General features: G+C 39.6%; 1 protein-coding gene across 2 annotated transcripts in view; it reads left to right on the top strand.

Annotated features, from left to right (window-relative positions):
* Window positions 1-15,077, top strand: part of Papola (poly(A) polymerase alpha) — a 52,113-nt gene extending 37,036 nt beyond the window's left edge. The window contains exons 16-22 of one of the 2 annotated variants that reach the window (XM_059279540.1): window positions 2,176-2,297; window positions 3,017-3,159; window positions 4,527-4,627; window positions 5,085-5,305; window positions 9,351-9,413; window positions 10,932-11,006; window positions 13,124-15,077. In XM_059279540.1, coding sequence (XP_059135523.1) covers window positions 2,176-2,297; window positions 3,017-3,159; window positions 4,527-4,627; window positions 5,085-5,305; window positions 9,351-9,413; window positions 10,932-11,006; window positions 13,124-13,219 — 821 coding nt within the window. In that variant the 3' untranslated portion in view covers window positions 13,220-15,077. The remainder of the gene's footprint in view (window positions 1-2,175; window positions 2,298-3,016; window positions 3,160-4,526; window positions 4,628-5,084; window positions 5,306-9,350; window positions 9,414-10,931; window positions 11,007-13,123) is intronic. The other variant, XM_059279541.1, reaches the window with a different exon arrangement.
* The last annotated feature ends 2,521 nt before the right edge of the window (window positions 15,078-17,598 follow it).

Raw genomic sequence — 17,598 nt, forward strand, 5'->3', positions numbered from 1 at the left:
TGAGACTGGCTATTTGTGTAAGGTAGCCTTGCCACTAAGATCTGTGAGACACCATGGGTCCAGCGCAAAATAGCCAGTCTCTCTTAAGTGGCTGTCCAGTTCATGCAGAAGGAAAGGCCAAGTCCTACTAGTAATTTACGGTACATTATCATCATCTCCCTCCATCATCTGCATACTTTGGGACTAGAAAGGTATTAAAGTTGGGGAATAATGTTCCTGGCAGGGTCTAGAGCATAGTTTGGTACTTATATAGCCGTTTGCAAGCAAGGCTTGGTTTTTAGGCAGCAAAGGATACAGGCCAAATAGCCACAGCTAGTTAGAATCAGGGTTTTCTTCAAAAATATTTTGTGAGAATTTAGGCATGTGGGTGTTTTGCATACATGTATATATGTGCACTTTGTGTGCCTGGTGCCTGCAAAGGCCAGAAGAGGATATCAGAGCCCCTGAAACAATTATGGATGGTTTTAAGCTGCTGGGTGGGTACTGGGAACTGCTGAGCCATCTCTCCAGCCCCAGAATGTTTCTTAACTGAGTCTTGCTGGCAGTCTTAGAAATTCCTCTGTGTTAGGAATTTAGGGGTTTGCAGGTGAGGAGTATGACCTTAACCATGTCCTCTTCCCCCTTGGCTTCTGTGGTTCGTGCTTAGGGTGTGTGGTGCTTGGGGTTTTTCTTCCTGAAATATTATTGGTCCCAGGTATTATCAGTTCATCCTTGCGCCATAGTCATTTGGTTTTTGGCATAGGGTTTTGCTTTGTAGCTTAGGTTGTCCTAGAACTAAACCTGTGCCATATTTCTGTCCATCCCCTGTTCTTCCTTTCTTCATAGTCCTTTTCTCCGCCTGACTGAACAGCCTGCCTTAACCCTGTTCTCTGCTCCCCACTGCGTTCTGCAGCTTACTTGAACTGTTTCTCCTATCTCAGCTGCTACAACACAGTTTCGAGTTGTGCAACCAGTACTTGCTGGACCACCTGACTGAATTTCCCCCTTTTTCTTATATAGGCCAGACTGCCCTTGAACTTGTTAAGTAGTTTAGGGATACCTTCAATTTGGATCCTCCTGCCTTCATGACTAAGTGTTGGTTTACAGGTGTTGGACCACAGAACCCCACTTGAGTATTCCCATTTTGAGGCACTGTGATCTGAATAATTTGTACTTACTTGTAGCATTTTCTTTTTGAGCCCCTATGAACCCCACCAGTGTTTATTTTCCATAATAGAAAACACATTATTTACAGTGAAAATAATTTTCTTTTTTACAATTTGTGTTTGGTTTGGGGTTTTTTTTGAGTCAGAGTTTCTGTTATGTAGCTCTGGCTGACCTGGAACTCACTATGTAGACCAGGCTGGCCTTGAACTTACAGAGATCCATCTCCTACCTCTGCCTCTGGAGTGCTAGGATTAAAGGTGTGCCACACATTGCCTGGTTTTAAGATTTTATTTAAATTATTTGTATCTGTGTAGAAGTGTGTTTGAGAAGCTACAGGTGCTCATGGAAAGGGTGTTGGATCCCCTGAAGTTGGAGTGACAGGTGATTGTGAGCCGCATGACATGGGTTCTGGATTCCAAACTGAGGTCCTCTGCAGGCGCAATACTGGTAACAGCCAAGTATCTCCAGCCCCACATGGCTTGTGAGCTGTGTTCAGTGTGGCTCCTTTCTGTTGACCTTTGCTGTGTTGCAGATGGTGTTTATTAGGATTAAAGTCTGAGACTAGGTGTCTAATGGAGATAGGTACATTTGGGCAGAATACTTTGAATTCTGGTGTTTCCTAAACAGTTATTCTTGATGTTTATTAGCATCAAGTGGTTCTCAACCTTCCTAATGCTTTACCTTTTAACACAGTTCCTCATGTTGTGGTGATACCCAAACACAAAGCTATTTTGTTGCTACTTCATAACTAATTTTGCTACTGTTACGAATCATAATGTAAATATCTGATGCAACCCCCAAAGTGATCACAACCCACAGGTTGAGAACCACTGACCTAGAGAGCTAATATGCTAAAGAATTATGTGTGTATGCTCTTTGTTACATACATGACTTGCCTAACATTGGATTGCATCATACTAGAGTCAGGTGGTAGGAAAGGCTCCTCACTTATATTAATTTTTTCTGTATGAGTTTAAATCGGCCTTAGTAAAATGTTTGTGTTTTTTGTAACAATGTCTGGTTGTGTAGTTTATAGGCAAGCAATAAACAGCAAGATGTTTGAGCTGGATATGAAGATTGCAGCAATGCATGTGAAAAGAAAGCAACTCCATCAACTGCTGCCTAGTCACGTGCTTCAGAAAAAGAAAAAGGTGAGTTAGAAAGGAAGTGACGGCACCACCAGTACTGTGCTTTGTGCACTTTGCCTGCGGTGTTTTAGAATGCATGTTCATTGTGGTGTAACTAGAAATTTGTATATTATGCTGGATTTGGTGCTTGCCTGTAATTCCAACTACTTGGGAGGAAATTGGGAAGTTGAGACGAGAGGATTGTCTGAGCCTGGGGACTAAGGCAAACATGGGCAACATGACTTCTTTTTTTCTTTTTTTTTCTTTTTAAACAAGATTTCTCTGTGTAGCCCTCACTGTCATGCAGCTTGTTCTGTAGACCAGAGTGGCCTCCGACTCAGAGATCCTCCTACCTCTGCCCTTTGCCTCTGGAGCCCCGAGATTAAAGGTGTGCTCCACCATGCCCTTTTCTTCACGTGACCTTCTCTTTAATAAGAGTACTAAAAACAGCAATACCTTGTGGTCCTGTCAGGCCATAATCAGTGTCCTGCTTACAGAGACTTTGTACTGATGGATGCACCTGTGTTTATAGTCCTGAAGATGCTTCACCTACTTTCCTATTCTAGTTTTAAATTTATACTGTGTGAAAGTATATGCATAAGTAGATACTCACTTCTCCTTTTTCCTTTCCATATCAGATCTGTAGTGAAGAGGTACATGATTTGTTGATGAGTGCTTTTCAGTAGAAATCATGTAAATTTGAGTGCCTAAAGACATTTAAATTAAACTTTTCTTGGCTGCAGCATTCAACAGAAGGAGTCAAGTTAACAGCTCTGAATGACAGCAGCCTTGACTTGTCTATGGACAGTGATAACAGCATGTCTGTGCCTTCACCCACTAGTGCTATGAAGACCAGTCCGTTGAACAGTTCTGGCAGCTCTCAGGGGTAAGGAAAGAGCTGGGAGGGGATGAAGTACTTGTTTTCACACTAAACACAGTGGTGGATTCTCTGCTTACAGTCTTACCTTTATTCTAACTTTTGATTTCTCTAAATTTATTTTTTATAGTATTTTGTTGTAGTTGCTCTGCCTTGCCCCTACCCCCCTCTCTTTCATCTCCTTTGACTTTTTTTTTTTTTTTTTTTTTTTTTTTTTTTTTTTAAGTAGCAGTGTTAAATTTTAGTCTGAGGGCAGTAATTTTTAGTTTTGTTCCCACTGTCCGTACTTGAGTTTGACTTTGTGGACCAATGTGCCTTGGTTTATGACTGTTGGTGCCTCCATCCCTTGAGGGTTACCTCTTTAAGAGCCGACAGGGTCAAAGCAGCTTGTGTATCTCTGTGATAGTTTGTCTGAAATCCTATTGGTGTTAGAGAAGGTTAAATGAGTGTTTTTGGGAGGCAGAAACAGGTAGATCTCTGTGAGTTAGAGGCCAGCCTGGTCTACATAGTGAGTTCCAGGACAACCAGGGCTACACAGAGAAACTCTGTCTCGAAAAACAAAAACAAACAAAAAATACTGGTAATGTAATAATTACTTGAGCAGAAAAGTTGAAATGGAAGAGTAGAAAAGTGATTTTTCTGAGATGAAGATGTACCTGGATCTAAGACATGGGAGGCTTGCCCAGTGTTGAAATAGCAGGAGTAGGCAGGGCTTACATTCATCTTCCCAGAGTCTTTCTTTGATTAGTCCTGACTGGTGACTTTGTTCATGAAGTACTAAGTAAGGTTATTTGCCGAGATGAGGGGACACTGCAGAGACCAGGGACTTATAAAGGGTTTAAAATAAAATAGTAGAATAGCTTCTTGACAGTCTTTATTGTGTACCTGAGCCAATAAATGAGCTTTAGGATTTCTTTATATCTCTGTAGGTTTCTGTTTGTAGACATTTCTCAGACCTTTCTTTTTCTTACTCCTTTTTATAGCAATCTGTCACACTCAAAGAGAAGATACTTTAGGACCAAGATAGTGTTAGTCACGATAGACAATTTTCAGATTAATACGGAGTCAAGTTAAATATATGTATTCTCACTGACAGATTAAATATTCCTCTTAGTGTCCATATTTAAAGTGCAGAATAGCATCATTTTTGTTTTTAGAAGCTACTCTTTTTATATGAAGTGTATGCCATAAGATACTTATGTTTATACTGCTATATGTATTTTATATGCTTTTTAATTGTTACAAAAGCATGGGAATCTAAAACCAGACAAACAGATCTGTAGCATATGTTAACATTTATAATTGTTTTAAAAATATTCTGATTGATCTCTCCTTCCCTCTTTTTCCTCTCCTTTCCTTTCTGTTTCCTGTTTTAGCAGAAACAGTCCTGCTCCAGCTGTGACCGCAGCATCTGTGACCAGCATCCAGGCTTCTGAGGTTTCTGTGCCACAAGCAAATTCCAGTGAAAGCTCAGGGGGTAAGAAAAAGGTTTTGAATTGTATTTATGTTATGTGAGTGTCCCTTTTTGTCTATCTGTGCACTATGTGTGTAGTGTTCTCAGAGGTCAGAAGAGGGCGAAGACCTCACAGCCCCTGGAATTGGAGTTAACAGATAGTTGTGAACCTCTTAATGTAGGTGCTGGGAACCAAACTCTGGTCCTCTGCCATAGCAGTGCATGTTCTTAACCTCTGAGCCATCTCTCTGCCCCACCCTCTTTGTTTGTTTTTGAGGCAAAGTTTTAGGTTAGCCCAGGCTAACCTCCAACCTCATGATCCTCTTGATGTGAGGTTACAGGTGTGTGCTTGGTACTTGGCTTTTTTTTTTTTTTTTAGCACATCTGAAGTTATTCATGCAATGAGTTAGGAGGAACAAGCTTTCTTTGTAATTTGATGTTTAATGATTTTAGTTTGTGTGCTCATATCTTTATTGTTTAGGTCCATCGAGCGAAAGCATTCCTCAAACTGCCACACAGCCAGCCATTTCTCCACCACCAAAGCCTACAGTCTCCAGAGTTGTCTCCTCAACACGTCTGGTAAACCCATCGCCTAGACCTTCAGGAAATGCAGCAACAAAAGTACCTAATCCTATAGCAGGAGTCAAGAGAACGTCCTCACCCCATAAAGAAGAAAGTCCTAAGAAAACCAAAACTGAAGAGGTATATGTGCATACATAATACACAAAAATACAGGCATGGCAGCCTGGTTCGCCTGCTGGTGGGGACTGCTTTTCAGGGAGACCCTGGGGCATCTGTAGGGTTTTGCTACAGCTGGGCTTCACTGCAGTAGGGCTCCCCACCTCTCCCACTCTGGGTAGCTGCCACATCTGGCAGTAGTCTGAAATACACAATCTATTCTAATTTATTATTCTCTAGTGACTGCTTAATTTGTACTGACTTTTTATGGCTCTTTGGACAATGTTTTGCCTTTATCTCAGAGTTTTATATTGTAATTGGTGGCAGAGGGTGACTGAGCACTAGCTGACTACTAGGGATTCCTCTGAGGGAACTTAAGAGTTCACTCTGTTTCTGAGCTGCAGCCCTTTTCCTGCAGGGTTTACTCTAACTGAACAAGTTGCAAAGGCAGATTAGTTTAGGGGTACCAATCTCCAGGAAGCCTCTCATCAGTGTTTTAACAGTCCGGTCAAACCAACATTGAGATGCAAGTAGTGTTAGGAAACTACTGGGCATTGTGTCACCTGCTTAAGTCCTTGAGTGGTTTGAGGTGGGTGTGCCACACAAGCACTTGGGTAGCATCAGTCTTAAAGTAACAGTAGTTTTGTTATGCTCTCCGGAGTTACTCTCATGTTTTTTACTCTTTAGTAGGACAGTTACTGTTGCCTAAAGTAGCAGTCTCCAGTCACCTGTTTCATGATGAATTCTGCTCTAGAGTTTGTTATTTAGAAACTTCCTTAGAATAGAAGAAAGAACTGAAGTTTCTCTTGGGAGTCCATTGCACTTTGATCAGTACTGGTAAAATGTTTCTAATCACATGCCTTTGTTTTAGATAGAGAAATTTACAATTAATGGAGTAACTTAAATGTTGTTACTCAAGTTGCTGATTAGTATGAAGAGGTTAGACATATAAGATAGGTTCTGAGAACTGATGTGTTTGTGGTGGGGTGGGTTTATTGTTCTTGTTGGGATGTAATCAAAGGCCTTAGGTATACTAGGCGGGGGTCCTACTACTAAATTACGTTCCTAACTCCTTTGCAGTAGCTTATTCTTTTAGAGTGTTTTTATTTGACTCCTGCCTTAGTCTTGCTATTTGTTTTAGGTAGCCGTATTAAAGACCTCTTGATACTCTGCATCAGAGCCCTTCTAGGAGGTGGGTTTAGAAATTGGCTTTTGAGGCAGTCTCAAAAACAGTACTTCCAGGTGGTGGCGGCAGCACATACCTTTAATCCCAGCACTCGAGAGGCAGAGGCAGATGGATCTCTGAGTCTGAGGCCAGCCTGGTCTACAGAGCTAGTTCCAGGTCAGCCAGGGCCGCTACACAAAGAAACCTGAAAACCAGTGCTTCAAGCTGGCCTCAAATTGAGGATAATCTTCCTGTTTCTGCTTCCTTAATATGGCAGTTGTAGATGTGAGTCATTGTGCCTGACAGAATTTAGATTCCTTTTTACCTTCATGAGAGAGTCTGAGTCCTGTCTGATCTCCACTTGGAGCATCCCCAACATGCTTGCCACTCTGTAGTTGCAGTGATGTTTGCTCATTGACCTAGAGGGGCAATCGGGGTATAAAAGTGTTACATTTGGTCTGGAAGACACAAAACACTCACAAACACAGTCCTTAGGTGCCTCTGTGTTCACACTATAGCTACAATTCTAATGAGCTCAGCCACTCTCTTTGCCTTCAATTTAGCCTTTTACATTTACTCTTTTTTAAAAGTAAGGCCTCACTCTAGCCCTGGTTGGCTTGGAACTCACTATGTGGTCCAAACCAGCTTCAAACTTGTGATATCCCTCATCCTTCTGAGTGCTGAGATTATAGGTGTGATCTTCCATGCCTGGCCTCCTCTTCTCAGGCATGAGTTCTTTTAGAGCAAAATCCACTGAATGTTACTGTTACTTGCTGGAATTGTATATTAGAATTTTTAAGATCACATCTGGAGCAGAACAGGGTGGACACGCCTTTAATCTTCTGAGTTCCAGGACAGCCAGGGCTGTTACACAGAGAAACGCTGTCTCAAAAAACAAACAAATAAAAACAGAAAACCACATCTGTACAAGAGAGTATGAGCAAAGTCAGATTAGCCTACTTGATACTATGATGTCCCTGATGGTCTCACTGTTTAAAAATATCCTCTTGTTTAAACATGGGCCAAATAAAGGTAAGATGTTAAAATTGCTTGGTGTCCTTTAAATGTCCTTTAAAATACAGACTTCCTCCTTTTTTCTTAAATGTTTTTTTACTTAATAAATTTTCTCAGTCAGAATTTCATTGGCTCCTTAGAACCTGTTAACACAGTCATAGAACTTTCTAAAAGTATAGGAGAATGTTGCTCACTTTTTGGGCTGGTTGCATTTCCCAGTGAAAGCCCTTGACACTCAGTGTCTCTTGCACTTACAAAACTAATTTTAGTTAAAAGTACTTAGCCCGGCATCTCACCGCACTGAATTAGTAAGTCTATTATGGTGTAACACTCCTTACCTGGGTTATTTGTTCTCTGTTGATGTCTTGGGCATGATGGCACATGCTGTAGTTTCAGCAGTCAATGGAGAAAAATAGGAGGCCAGCATGGGCTTAATAGTGAGGCCATGTCACAAACAAAACCTCAGATGGAAATAGTTAGATGTCTTTGTCCCTTCAGGTATATAGGAGGCGTTTAGATGCTGTGAGGTTCAGTGCAGCTTAGTGTATATATTGTATCCTAATAAAGTAAACATGGTAAGTGTGTTCTATTATATTTTATGGCTAAACTAAGACACATACATACTTAAAAAGTTTTTAAAAACTTGTGTATGTGGTACTGGGAATTGTTGCAGATAGGGATTCATCGTATTTCCAAGCCCTTAAAACCTTTGTATATGGAAAATTTTAAATATGTAGAAAAGTAATAAGTGTACCGTTACATTATTGTCACCCAGTCTCAGCCGTTAACTACTGACCAGCCTTGTTTCATTTACAGCCTTTCTTCATTCAGGTATCTGATTTCAGTCATTAAGTATTTGAATGTGTGTTTACAAATTAGGACATATAACAGTCATAGCAGTGCATGTATCAAAAGGAGATAAATAGTAATTCTAAAGAGTGACATTAGTATTTGTATAGTTAATAGCAAATGATTGTTTTCAACTTGTGTGTAAGAAACAAGACCATTATTAAAATTAGTTTTTACTATATTGTTCCTTTTTTATTTATAAGTCACCTGTGGTTTCTATGCTTTTTTAAAAATTTTCCTTAAAATATTAGGGACTAAGGAGATAGATAGCCTTCTTGCCTATGAAATGCAAGGACCCAGTACCATGTGAAAAGCCTGGCATGGTGGCACATGCTTGGCTTCCCAGTACCGGGGGGCAGATGGTCCCACTGAGGAGATTCTGCCTCATTAAACAAGGTAGATGGCTCATGAGGAACTGCACCTGAGGTTGCCCTCTGGCCTCCATGTGCACACTTATGCACATGCACCTGTGCAAATGTATAATAAATAAAGCTGCGAAAATTGAATGTTAGCATAGCTTATAAGACCCAAGGAGGACCTTACTTAGGCCCTGCATTCTTTTCAAATATTGATGCTCTACTGAGAAAGGGTGTGTGTTTCTGTGCACACAGGTGTTTCTGGAGTAGTTATGTTTGGACAAGTTTTAAAGGAAGGTTCTATATAAAATTTCATTTGGTATATTAGTAGGCACAATGAGCTTCCTTCACTGGGGATCCTGCTGTTCTCATTCTCAGGGTTGTTTGATCAGGGAACTATATTTTCCTTAGGAAAAGTATTTCATGAACTTTGTGGTTTGGGGAATGTACTTTATGTGATGGGGATTGACAAAAACAGTTTTTATCATGTTTAAAAATCTTGGTGCTTATTAAAGCTAAGTTAAATTACTTACTCTCAAAAGCCCCTTTAAAAAGAGACTCTGTGATCTATTTTAAGACTATTTCATCTTTATAGATTTGAAAATTTTTTATAAATTAAAGCGTTAATTGGCATATAATCTAAATTTTTCATTTTGGAGAATAAAGCTTTTTTTTTTAAAAACAGGATGAAACAAGTGAAGATGCTAACTGTCTTGATTTGAGTGGACATGATAAAACAGAAACAAAGGTATACTGACTTAGCCACCTCCTGGGTAGAAGTGCAGACACGGTGAACTCGGGTGCCTGTTGCTGTTGCACTGCTTCTTCACTCGAGTGTGTGGGGTTCTCTTAGCACTGTCTTTAAAGACCTGTTGGTTTCTTTTTAATGTCAGTTCATGCCTAAAACTGATGGCAGTAGAGCAGTCTGTAAGACAGGAACTTAGAGAAGGTCAGACAGTGGTGTGGGTTTGTGTTACTAGTGACAACAGTACAGCGAGTGTGGGCTGGGGAACGTGGGGCAAGAAGGGCGGGAGTGCTTTTCCCTCAAGAGATGCTAAACCTTTGGAAGCACTGCTTGCTTGCTTGTTTGTCATTCAGGGCAGGCCGTGAGACTTTGACGTCCACTCTTGGGTCTGACAGGGATTGTTGAGAAAACTGGTTTTCAGCAGTCATTGGCTTGTATGAGGTAGATCGTGAGGGAGAGATTGGTTGTATTCAAACTGAAAGACTGAGAAGGATGTATTTTTAGAAGTTGAAACATGCCAAAGGCTTAACTTTCCCTATGTAGTCAAATTTCCATGAGGAATATGTTAATAAGTATTCTTTTGCTGTCTTTAAACTTTGTGTGTATGCATGTGTACCAATGCCCTTTATTTTCTATTTATAATGCACTTTGCAAACCAAGAAAATACGTTTATGTTATATAATCTGCAGAATGACTGCACTGGAAATTTTTTTTAATCACACCTTACCTAACCAGTTGCTTATCATCCATCGGCAGTTGTTCCCAGTAAAAACAAGTTTGCACCTTCCCACTGCAGCATTGCAGTATTGTAAATACCTGCCATTCAGTTATGCTTTGTAATCCATTTTTAAGAACTTGATACATGTTCCAAACTTCGTCCATTCAGTTTCATAGGTAGTGATGTTTCTTGTTCTCATATTTTAGAAGTATATTTTAGTCTGTGTTTTCACATGGGTGTGTGTTTTATACACTACTTGATGAGAGTGAAGCTGCCACGAGATGACACAGTTCACCAGGTGTTGACTGACAGCACTCATGGCAGAACTGAGGAATTGATTGATAGATAGAGCAGGGTAGGAGAGACCGGAAAGAAAGGACAGTTGGCTACTGTAATTACAGATGTGGGGCAGTTTTTGTGCCTCAGAGTAATTTTATTTACTGACATTATGCTTTTTCTCCCCACATAGTTAAGAACTTTCTTTGGGTTTATGTTCTGTTAATTATTGTCTGGGTAACATTTCTAAAGTGCCTGTGCATACCTTTAATTAGTACTTGTTAAAATTTCCAAGTTAGAGCATTTGGGAACTATGAGCTGTTTGACCATACCTTATAATTTATATCTGAAATGGGAAAATGACCTATAACAGGGCTTGATGACATACTGTGATGTAATGTAAGTACATCTCTCGCCACCTCCTTTCGCTAATTTGTCTTCTTTATTAGCCCATTTCTACTCTTTGATTTTTATTTACTTATTTTTTTAAACTCTCTCTTCCCCTCTCCCCATCCTTTGTTTCCCAGGAACAAGTTGATATGGAGACAAGTGCGATTCAGTCAGAAACTGTTCCAGCCTCGGCTTCTCTGTTGGCCTCTCAGGTACTAAGTGCAAAAGCAAGGAGACTTTTGTTAGTGACTTTGCTATTAGAGTGGTATATATTGATTTAAAATGAGTGTTCATGCTTGACTGTTCAAGTTTTGTTTGGGAAGTAATTACTTGAAGACTGTAATAGGTTTCCTGTAGTTTAAATGCAGGCAGATGCTGGATTTGGAGCTGCCACTCTGAGCTGTTAGGATGTTCTGTCTAGCTCGGAGTTATGGTATACACTGGCATCCCAGCTGCTGGGAGGCCAAGGCAAGCTTCAGGGGCTGAGACTATCCTGAGCTGTGTAGTGAGACCCCAAAAAAGGAAAAGGAGGCAGCTGTAGCGCCTCCATTACATGGCACGTCTTTCAGATCCTCTTTCAGATCCTCGACTGTGGTGTTTGTGATGATATGGCTGTCTATTTATAGGTCAAAGACTGACAGTGAAAACAAAGAACAAAAAATGGTTATGGCCTTGTTGGCCAGGCTTCCAGAGGTTTTCATTCTACTTTATTTATTTGTTCATTACTTAAGCATGGCTGGGTTTTGAGTCAAGGTCTCACTATGTAGCCTAAGAGCTCCTCATCTGCCTTTGGGTCCCTGATCTTTTAATTTTTAAGGTGTGTTCTATCTCATTTCAGTTTTAGTACTGATTTATTCAGTATACACAGCACACAACTCTAATTGATTAGTGCTAGTGTTCTGCTGTGATAGTTATCTTCACTGATTTGCAAACCTTCATTTTGTTTCTGAAACAGTTGTTTTTTTCTTGAATCCCTTTAAACTGAAACAAAACAACACCAGAGTCTAGGTCAAACACGGGCACAAAAATCAGTGTTTTCTTGAAGTACTACTAAGTGGATTAACTGAGCAGTGTCCCTGAGCCAGATGCCCCCCATGATGCTCTGCTGTGGCTCAGAGTTTGTGTGGTCATGGAAAACATACTCTTCATGAATGTTAACGTCCACAGTCTACTGCTGTTACAGTGTTCTGCTCGGTTTCTGAGATAATTTTTATTTCTAGACCCTTTCATCAACTAAAATATATGAGAGGTAATGAGAGGTAACTAAAATAACATGAGAAGTGTGCCTTGTATTGATACTCGGACACATTTACCTTTCAGCTGCCTGTTTTTGCAGTTTGTCGTACTGAGAACATCCTCACAGCATGGCAATCCGTTGGTGTTGCCTTTTAAAGTATTTTTTTTATCGGTAGTGTTTTCATTCAAATGAAAGGATTTATAAATCAGTCAAAGAAAAAAACCACTTCAATTATGCTGCTTTTAAAGAATGCATCTTATATCCTGTGATGATATGGAAGGACTTGTTTCTGAGGAAGTGGTAGTGTCTAAACACAACATTGCTACATCTTGAGGTAATTACAAATGAATTGGTAGCATCTCCATTGCTTCAGAATAATCCAGGGTTAAAGGTCAGAGGAAGGTAGATTGACTTTGACTTAACTGTTGCCGACACTGGGTGAGGAGGAGCACATGAGACTCATTGTCTAATGCTCTCAACTTCTGTATCTCTTTGGAAACTTTTCCTAAAACATTTTATGATTTATCTCTGTATTTTTGAATGTTAAAGATGCTTTGTGATATAATCTGTGTAATGCAGTTTTTTAAATTCCCTAAAAGTTGGCATAATTAAATGATTCAGTTGTATACAGTTAATTTTATAATTTATAGTGTCAGAAAAGAACTGCAAACTGCTGCTGCTTCTGTGTATCAGGTAAATTTAAGCGTTCCTCCACATGAGGGCGCTCTAACACCTCTTCTTGTTAGAGCTGTTAGTATCATGTCGAACATTAATTGTTTTATAGGTGATTATTAGTGAAGCATTCTGAGATTTGCATTTGAAATTATTAGAAGAGCTTTTGCTATATTGTGAAAATACTGTTAGTATTCATGCTAGCTTGAAAATCTCTGCAAGTGTAGAATATATGTGATTGTACTAGTTATGTTTATATGTATTACATGTTATACCATTTAGAATCTTTTTTTTTTTTTTTTTAATACTTGCCTCATAATAAAGCTCCATCTTTTCCTAGAAAGTAAAGCAGTGGGAAATACATCCCATTGTAAATTTCAATGTTTTAAATCATGATGTATTCTTTGCTTTCATTCTCAGAAAACATCCAGTACAGACCTTTCTGATATCCCTGCTCTCCCTGCAAATCCTATTCCTGTTATCAAGAATTCAATAAAACTGAGACTGAATCGGTAAAACCACCTCAGGGTCCATAAACAGTATCTGCCAACTCAACCTGTTGTCTTCAGATGCTAAAAAAAAAAAAAGAAAAGAAAACAAACAAACAAGGAGAATGGAAGGTACAAGACTAGACATGACTGACAGTGGATTTAGGTTTTTGATGACCTCCCTTACTTGGGCTCGTCAGCACTTGATCAGAAGTCCAGGTTAGTATGCGAAGCCAGGAGTACTATTATTATTGTGTTAGCAACAGTTGCATTAACTATTTCAGAAAAATTACTGCCTTTAAGAAGGAAAAAAACAAAACAAAACAAAACCCTCAAGCTATGTTTGTATCCATAATTGACATCCGGATTGGGTTTATGTGTGATGCATTATTTGGAAAAATTGCAATACAAACTGGCATAAGAATTCCGTATTCTGATGATGCACTTTTATGTATTTTTTATTAGGAAGTAGAACTAATTTTAGATTTTTCAGCTTAATGGATTTTCAATTTTTTTTTCCCAAAGAATTTTCTTTACAATTAGTCTTTAAATTGGATACCTTGTGCTGCGGTGTACTGCTCTGCCTCAGAGGACAAGAGGACACCTAGTTCCGTCCTTAAGAGGCAGCTGTGACCCTTAGGGTAAATTGTCAATGCTAGGGTATACTTTGGACATGGAAAGAAGAATTAGGAGATATTTGGTTTTGATGGGGTTATGATTAAGAAATATATATTCCTTTTATTTATAGAGTTGTTTTATAGTGCATACAAATCAGCAGTCAGCCAACAGTGTGGTCCTTGAGCTTTCTGAAGCTCTCTGTTCTTTTGCCTTCAGTCTATTATCTTCAGAACAACAGAAGCTCTTCCTCTTCCCCCTTTTTGCCATTCTTTTTTCCCTTTTGCTTGTATTATGCACAAGGTAAGGCTTATTAAACAGAAACCAGAATGCCAGTATTTTCCTAAGCCATGACGTGAAACCAGTGACCCTGTGGCTCCATGGCACAGAACACTAACTTTGGTCCCATGGCTGGAACTTGAGAATGACTGAAAGCCATACCTGTGAAGCATCTCCCAAGGATTGTCATTTGATCTTTAAGAGGATTTTTGTACACTCCACAGAACTCTGTCTTAGACAAATTGGTTTTCAATTTTAAAAGTAGGCAAAAAGGCATTTTCTTCCAGATTTTTAAACTAATTTTTATTTTTAACCAGTTTATCAAAATTTGTCAGTGAATTTTACATATAGAAATATTTTAAAAATCATTTCTAGCAAGCACCTGACATTTAGTTGGCTCTCCACTTTTGAATTTTTTTTTGTTCTATCAAAAAATTAGAAACCTCCTTTAAAGACAATAATTTCTCATAATTAAGTAGCAGAATTCTCGTCCATCTTTGTGACGTCTGAGGGATGCCAGATTTTGATAAACGTACTCTTTCTTAATCTGGATAAAGCAAACCTGTAGCAGCAGATCTTTGTGTGAGCATGGTTTTTGATCCTCTATTTCGCTGCATTCTATCACACATTCGTGCATTTTCATGTTCAACTGCAGTTACTTAAAACTCTTCCCTGTCCTTCTAAATGAATTTCTGAAGTGGAGTATAGGCTTTCCCTAAGCTATGCATTAATGAAGGCTTTCTTTGTAGCACTTACGTTGTTTATAGACAGTCTTTCTACTCTCCACCCCTGCTCTGCACTCTCCTTCCCTTCCTCCTCTCGCCACTGAGTAAAGAAGACGGTCCGCTAACAGGTGACATGTAACGGTGTCCGTGTGTGTAGCTTCAGAGTTAGAGTGACATCACCAGGCACAGATTTAGTCTTGTCATTTTGTTTACACATTGGGGAAAAATTCAGTTTATTTAATAAACGTTCCATGTAACTGCATCCAAGTTTCGCCAGGCTGGAGACGCGGATCTTTTCTGTGTAGTGACTTTTTAATTCTAGTTTTCATAACCTGGAGATCAGACTGTTGCTTTCGCATGATGTAAGTAGTGTCTCATGACTGGAGTTTGCTTTGTTTTATAGTATCTGTACTCCTTGTATTTTTCAAGAGCTATTTTGTAAACAGATGATGTATTTCTCCATTGAAAACACAATAAAAAAAAAAAAAAACAGCACAATCCCACAGTTGGCTGATTTCTTTTGACTCTGTCTCCCTCCTCTCCAGTGAGGTAATTGGTTTACTTATAACTATGCAGTTCAGCTCTAAGTGAAGATTTGGAATTTAGTGTGCTTATGTTTGGCAGATTGGTTTTAGGTTTGCAGCCCACTACTAACTCATCTCACATGGTGGCAAGTGTTTGCCTTTCACATGATTGATCTTTGGGGAGGGAAGCGTGAGTATAGCTACCACCAATTCACTTTGAGCAATCCACCCTCCGGGTAGTGCTCTGTCTGCAGTGCATACTGTAGATATCCAGTGTATTGGTGCCTATGGCCTGTGCACTCCAGGCTCTTTCACAGGGCTAGCTTTCAAAGCAGTTTGCATTTCCCTCTGTGTCAGCAGATGGCACTGTTGTTTTTCAGTACATTTCTAATTGTATTCTACATTCAGCTTGAATCTCGTTTATTTTAACTGAATCAAATTCTGGCGTTTCCTTAAACCCTCACATTGTATGGAATAGACGTGGACTATCCTTTGGGTTTGTGATGACTAACTTTTAGAGATAAGATTATCTTAGTGTTTTAGTAGAGAGACTTTATATAAAAGCCATTTTCCAAAGGGTTAGCAGCTGTGTACATTCATCCCATCTCTAAAACTCCAAATTCTTAGAAGCTTCCTTAACTATATGATTTCAGGGTGTGCTTCTTATTGACACAATGTAAGTTTGGGACTTACTCAGCAAAAGTGAAAATACGGTAAAAATGTTTGGGACTCCATCGCTACAGAATTGAGCTTGCCTTGCTCTTACCCTGGTAGACAACTAGCCATGGACTGGACCCGACTCTCTGAGCTTTGTCACCTGTGAGGTCCATAGGCATTTCCTGCATCTTGTTAATAAAATGATAATTGAAAATGTTTTGTTGCTCGGGTAAATTCTGGAATAAAACTTTTATATTTTCTAATTAGTCCCTCTGTTTTTTTCTCTACACAGAAAATATTTTAAAGCTCTGCATAATGTTAATTCTGGCTGCATCCAAGGTGGCAGCAAATGATGAGCAGCTCCAAGTAGTAACTGACATATGAAAAGACCAATCACTATTGCACACACTGTAGGCTGAACTGTGCGACCCTAGTGTGCTTGCGTGCATTTGACCAGAACGGTGAATTGTTTTCTAAAGGCATTGCACACACATTTGGATCTCTTGCCTATTTTAATTCTAATAAAAATGAATAGTACAATGAAAATAAGTTGCCTTTTGGCCTGAATTGTTATGTTTTATTTTTTAGTTCACACTTCCGTTAGCTTTCTTCAAACCAAAACCATAAATAGATGCTGTCTTGACTCATACCTGAGCTCGGTAAATGAGATACTGTCTTGTTCCATGTTAAACCTGGCCTTCAGATGTGTAGAAACAAGTGGTCTAATTCTGTGTGATATTTCTTGTGTTTGTAGAACCAGTTCCCCCCTCCCCAATTTAAAAATTATTGCAAAATTTTCCTCCCTAAGTTTAACGGTAGGAAAGAGAAAAGTAAAGGATTCTTACATTGTTGGGCACACTGTGTATATTGATTTGATTTGCTCTTTTATTTGGTGGGCTGGGGGCAGAACCTGGGTCTTCATGTGGCAGGCAAGCACTTCCGAGCTGTACCCACAGCACTGTGATCTTGAAAGAAGGTGCAGACAGCACCATTGTAGGTGGTTAACAGCCATGGAGACTAACAACAGGATGTGTGTGCAATCCTAAACCTTCGTGCTTTAAAAAACGCCTTGTTAGAATTCATAGAACTTGATTGGCTCCAAGTGAGTGATGGTGTGTCTATTTTTTTTCTAGAAGTGACTCGCTTGGGGAGTCACTTTGGCCTTACTGTGTTTTTCTTCCTTGGAGATAGGCTTAAGTCTCCTCTGTTCTGCTAATATCCTAGTTGCTGATCAGATGTCACTATTTGCTGCAAGGCATTAAAAGCACACTTTCTTTGTCCTTGTCTCAGTCCTAGGTGCTTTTTATTTGTTTTCTTGTTGTGGTTATGTCAGCATGTATTGAACTTCTGTGAAGCCACCAGGACACAGGTACCTCCAACACCCCTTAATCTTCTCTTCAGCTCCTCTGCTAAAGAATTTGGCCTTCATGATGACAGGCTGCTTAGGGAGCTTTCCCCTCCCCAGCACTTTGTAGCAGCTCAGTCTTGATTGCAGTGGTGACCCATGTCTGCTCACTGACCAGTGTGCAGTATATCCAGGTTGACAATTGGGTAGGAGCTCTGGTTCCTTGTTAAGTGGTAATGCCTCAGACTGGCTCTCCTAGAGT

The sequence above is a fragment of the Peromyscus eremicus genome, chromosome 14 (genome assembly GCF_949786415.1).
Source record: "Peromyscus eremicus chromosome 14, PerEre_H2_v1, whole genome shotgun sequence".
NCBI classification, from domain to species: domain Eukaryota; kingdom Metazoa; phylum Chordata; class Mammalia; order Rodentia; family Cricetidae; genus Peromyscus; species Peromyscus eremicus.